Genomic DNA, 4,644 nt, shown 5'->3' with positions numbered 1-4,644 from the left:
GTCCTGAAATCAAGCAATTAAAGTGCATCAAAGCTCTAGCCAAAGTCATGAGATTATGCATCGTCAAATTCTCATGCAATTCTGGCAAAAATCTCATGAAATCATGCAAAATTCACAATAGTTGCTTGAATGAAGGTGTAAGTGTGTTTTCACCCAAAACTTGCCTTATTCACTAGGAAAATGCATGAAACTACCCTAAAACAGTAAAGAAAAGGTTAATGAAACTGGCCTAGATGCCTTGGCATCACTTATCACTTGGTAACTTGGGTTAACTAATCCGGGATTATCAGCTGAAAGTCCACTATCTAGAGTAACCCTTGGTACAGAGCACTTAGTGACCCAAAGAGGTGTTGGACACCAAGGTCTCAAGAAACAAAAATGACAAACCATATGCCTGTGGTGTGTATGTATGGGGAAAAGAGGCTTGAGGAAGACCTTGGTGTCCAGCACCTCTTTGGGTTACTAAGTGCTCTGTAGCAAAGGTTACTCTTGATAGTGGACTTTCAGCTGATAATCCCGGATTAGTTAATCCAAGTTACCAAGTGATAAGGCACCCCTAAGAGCTTATTCATCCAAGTATATCCCTTGTACATAAACACCACAGACACATGCCTCAATTTTGAAACCCTTGGTGCCTAGCATTGTTTCTTATTGTGTTTTCTTTCTTATTTTCACTTGTATTACTCTTTTTCTCTTCTTGTTGGGATATTATTGTTTATCCAGCCTCAAAGAATGTGTCTCAAACATAGGACTTAGGATGGATAGTTGCTTTCTTTCCTTTCTTGGTGAACCAACTTAGCTTACTAATCATCCTACCACAAACATTCAGAATGCATTTCACAAAATGACTCCACTCTTGTTCTTCCCATAACATTTTGTTTTTTGATTAACTTAAAGAGACAAGCATTCAATAACATAAACCTAAGCATTCAATAACATGAAAGTGAGCATTCAAGACATTAGGCTCAATAAAATAAACCTAAGCAATGAAACTTAAATGCATAATTGAAAATCCTAAGCTACCATGGAAGCATGTTCTATTTCATACATGATTTTCCTTATTTAAAGCTTTGGAAAAGAAGGTAAACTAAGAAGGAACTTCACCACCTTTCACTTGTTGGCTTGCTCTTCTCTTCTGCTCCCTTGGGATTCTCCTTGATTACTTGAGTGTCCATTCCCCTTGCGCTTCCCCATTAACTTTTTCCAGAAACCGGCATCCTCCATCTTCTTCTTTAATGCTTCCTTTTGCTGTTTCACCTTCCCTTCCTCTTGTTCAGTTAAGTTCTTGCGAACTGTCTCATAGCTTGGGATGTCAGGGTGCAGGTGATGCATATGCTCAACCACATAGTTTAACTTTGCCTGAGTGTTGATGTTGAATTCTTCTCGATGCAGTTGCCTTCTTTCATTTAGCACACTAAATTCGTTGAATGCTTTCATCTGATTTATCTGGCGTTGATTGAGTTTCTGGAGGCATTTATCTTGGCTTTCTTGCCTTTCAGACACTTGGTTGATGGCTTGAGTAAGCTGGGAATAGTGCTCTTGTTGATGTTCCATTAGCTGTTTCTGCCATTCCTTTTGTTGATTCATCCAATTTGTTAGCATTTCCTTTTGCCGATCCATTCTCTGAGATTGAAGTTGCATTTGTTGTTCTTGTCCTTCCATGTATATCCTTGACAAATCATCAATGGCTCCTCGGATGTGACCCAAGTTGATGTTGGTTGGGTCATGATATCCTTCTTGACGATATTCCGTGGGTTGGGGTTCTCCTTGGAGAGGCTCTTCCTCTTGTGCTTCTTCTGATGTCCTCTTCCTTAGATGGGGTCTTTTCTGCTGTTGAGCTGGAGTCACATGGGTTATGCGTTGGAGTGTAAGTGATCTCCCAAGACCTATCCAAGTTGGATTGCTGTCCTCAAAGACTACCTTGGCTTTCATGCATAATCTAAGGATGGTGCTGGGGTACCAAAGTCTAGCACCTGAATCCTTCTTCTCGGCTGATTCTTGGATTCCTTCAGCTATAATTTCGTGCACATTGATGCTTCCACCCTTTATCAAGCAGTGTACCATGGTAGCTTGAGTAATATTGACCTCAGAATTGTTTGCTGCTGGAAGGATAGATCGTCTCACAAGCTCAAACCAACCCTTGGCTTCCGGGATGAGGTCTCCTCTCCTGATGAACCGGGGTCTCTTATCTGAATACCTTTCCCAGTTAGATCCCATAATACATATGTCACCCACGATCTCTTCTAATTCATCATTGTCGGCGCCCTTATTTATTCTTTCTTGGTAACCAAGCTCAACAAAACGTGGGGATTTCAAGTGGAGAACTCTAGTGATTGCATTGGGGCTAAAATATACCTCTATTCCTCTTACATAACTCTTGAAGATGGGGGCTGTGGTCTTGTCTTCTCTAACCACATTTGCATAAAATTCTCTGATGAGGTTTGCATTTGCTCTTGCTTCCGGGTTAGTGAGCTTTTCCCAACTCCTCTTTTCAATCTTCTCCCGAATTTGTGGACACTCATCTTTATCGAACTGGAAGGTTGATTCAGGCAGTATCTTCTTGTCCTTTATTCGCTCGAACTCGAGCTCATGGAAGGCTGTTTTGAATCTCCCGGTGTCGAAGGAGGGCTACTCCACTGGCTCCTTTCCTCTTCGCCTCTTGAAGCTTGATGCTGCCATGAGTGGGAGTTGAATAGTAAAGGTTAGGGGTTGAAGATGTAGTTCGGTTGGGTTGAGGTAGAATGAGTCTTGAAGGAATGTGTTTTGAGAAAAAGGAGAAGAGGTGAGTATATAAGGTGTACGTGAAGTATGTATAGCCGAGAGAAAGAAGTGAAAAAAAATGGAGATACAGGGTGTGTACGGAAAGGTTGTGTGAAGGGGTTTATATAGAGGGATGGCAATTGTTGAAGGGTGTGGATTGATGGTGTTGTTTTGATAGTGGACGGTTGGGGTTTTGATATTGAATTAGCACAAGGATCACCTCATTTATGAGGGTCTTGGTTCGGTCTCCAAAGGCATCCACTCCCAATGTTGCATGGCAACACTTCCAAGGACATTCCCTATGAAGACAAGTGTGAAATTCCCTTGGTGTAGTGGCCGAATCCTTCTTACTCAATTGTCCTATAAAGTACCATCAATGTCCTTTTTGATTCCCTATACACGAAAAAGGGAGAATGTGAAAATTAATTTAAAAATTGGTGGGAAAATGTGTGAACTAATAAAATATTTCTTTTTCTTTTTCTTTTGTTTCTATATGACTAACTATTTTCCATGAAAGCAAACCAATCAAACATTAAGTTACCCATGCATGCACGTTAGTACACCAAACTTGTTTGTAATCACATGGTGCAACAAGTCTGGGGAGTGAACTTTCCTCATAAGGTGTGTTCAAACCACACTTGGTGTGCTTTGAACACCAAACTTATCATGTACTATAAGTTACATGCAGAGGGGCTTTATGTTAGTTGTCAAGATTAATTTGAACTTCCATGGAAATTACCTTATTGCTGTTATTAAAAATTTAAGAAAGGAGTTATAGAACATGGGTTGCCTCCTATGAAGCGCTTCTTTAACGTCATTAGCTTGACGATTGTCCCTTGTCAAGGTGGTTGATAGTGCTTGAAATCCTCCCCTCTTGCAGTGAACCTATGTCCATTAGCCTTGTTGATAAGCTCCATATGTTCTAAGGACATGATTTTATTGATGGTATACACTGGGGGCAGCTGAGATGGAATAGTGAGAAGGTGAGGTGGTATGGTTGGGAAGTATGTAGAGATCACTTCATCACTTGGAGAGAAATCTTCTGTAGGAATCTTCTTGTTTCTCCATCTTCTGGGTACTTTCTTCCTTGTTTCTCTTAGTGCTATCTTGCTTCCTACAGATTCTTCTTCTAAGGGATTTTTGTTGCTAGCTTTGCATGGCTCTGGTGGTTCTGGTTTCTTTTGGATACCCTTTTGATATGGTTCTTCCTGAGCACATGGCTTTCCAACCAATGGGGCTTCTATTTGAATTGTTTCTGCTTCACTGCTTGTTTCTTGCATCAATGCTTCCTTGGTTGGCACCTTCATCAAATCTCTGTTATCATGATCTAATTCTTGTGAAAGTTTAAAGACATTGAAGGTGAGCTGCTCATCATGTATCCTCAGTACCAGCTCTCCTCGCTCTACGTCTATGAGTGCTCTGGCTGTGGTTAGGAATGGTCTTCCCAGAATGATGGGGTAGATAGGATTCTCATCCATTTCCAGAACAACAAAATCTATAGGAAGGTAGTAGCTCCCAACCTTTATCAGCACATTTTCAACCACTCCTATTGCTTATCTTTAAGTTTTGTCAGCCAATCTGATAATTACATCAGTGGGAGTTAGTTCATTGATTTGGAGCCTCTTCATGAGGGAGAGAGGAATTACATTGATGCTTGCTCCCAAGTCACAAAGCCCTTTGTCAATCATTGTTTTTCCTATGGCACAAGGGATGTGGAAACTCCCTGGATCCTCCTTCTTTGTGGGTGGCCCTGGTTGAATGAAAGCACTACAATCTCTGTTCATCTTGATTGTTTTTCCACCCTTCAATGGAATTTTTCTAGCTAATAGCTCCTTTATATACTTGATGTAGAAAGGCATCTGTTGGAGGGCTTTAATGAATGGT

The 4,644-nt window shown here is 40.8% G+C and overlaps 1 protein-coding gene across 1 annotated transcript in view; it reads right to left on the bottom strand.

The window, feature by feature from the left end:
• The window catches only part of LOC127741551 (uncharacterized), a 6,733-nt gene extending 4,516 nt beyond the window's left edge, over window positions 1–2,217 (bottom strand). Inside the window, exon 1 of the mRNA XM_052254278.1 lies at window positions 1,164–2,217. Coding sequence (XP_052110238.1) covers window positions 1,164–2,217 — 1,054 coding nt within the window. The remainder of the gene's footprint in view (window positions 1–1,163) is intronic.
• Between the last annotated feature and the right edge of the window lie 2,427 nt (window positions 2,218–4,644).

Source organism: Arachis duranensis, chromosome 9, assembly GCF_000817695.3.
Source record: "Arachis duranensis cultivar V14167 chromosome 9, aradu.V14167.gnm2.J7QH, whole genome shotgun sequence".
Classification (NCBI taxonomy): domain Eukaryota; kingdom Viridiplantae; phylum Streptophyta; class Magnoliopsida; order Fabales; family Fabaceae; genus Arachis; species Arachis duranensis.
Note: the sequence above shows the minus strand (reverse complement) of the source record. Positions and strands in the feature narration are given on the sequence as shown.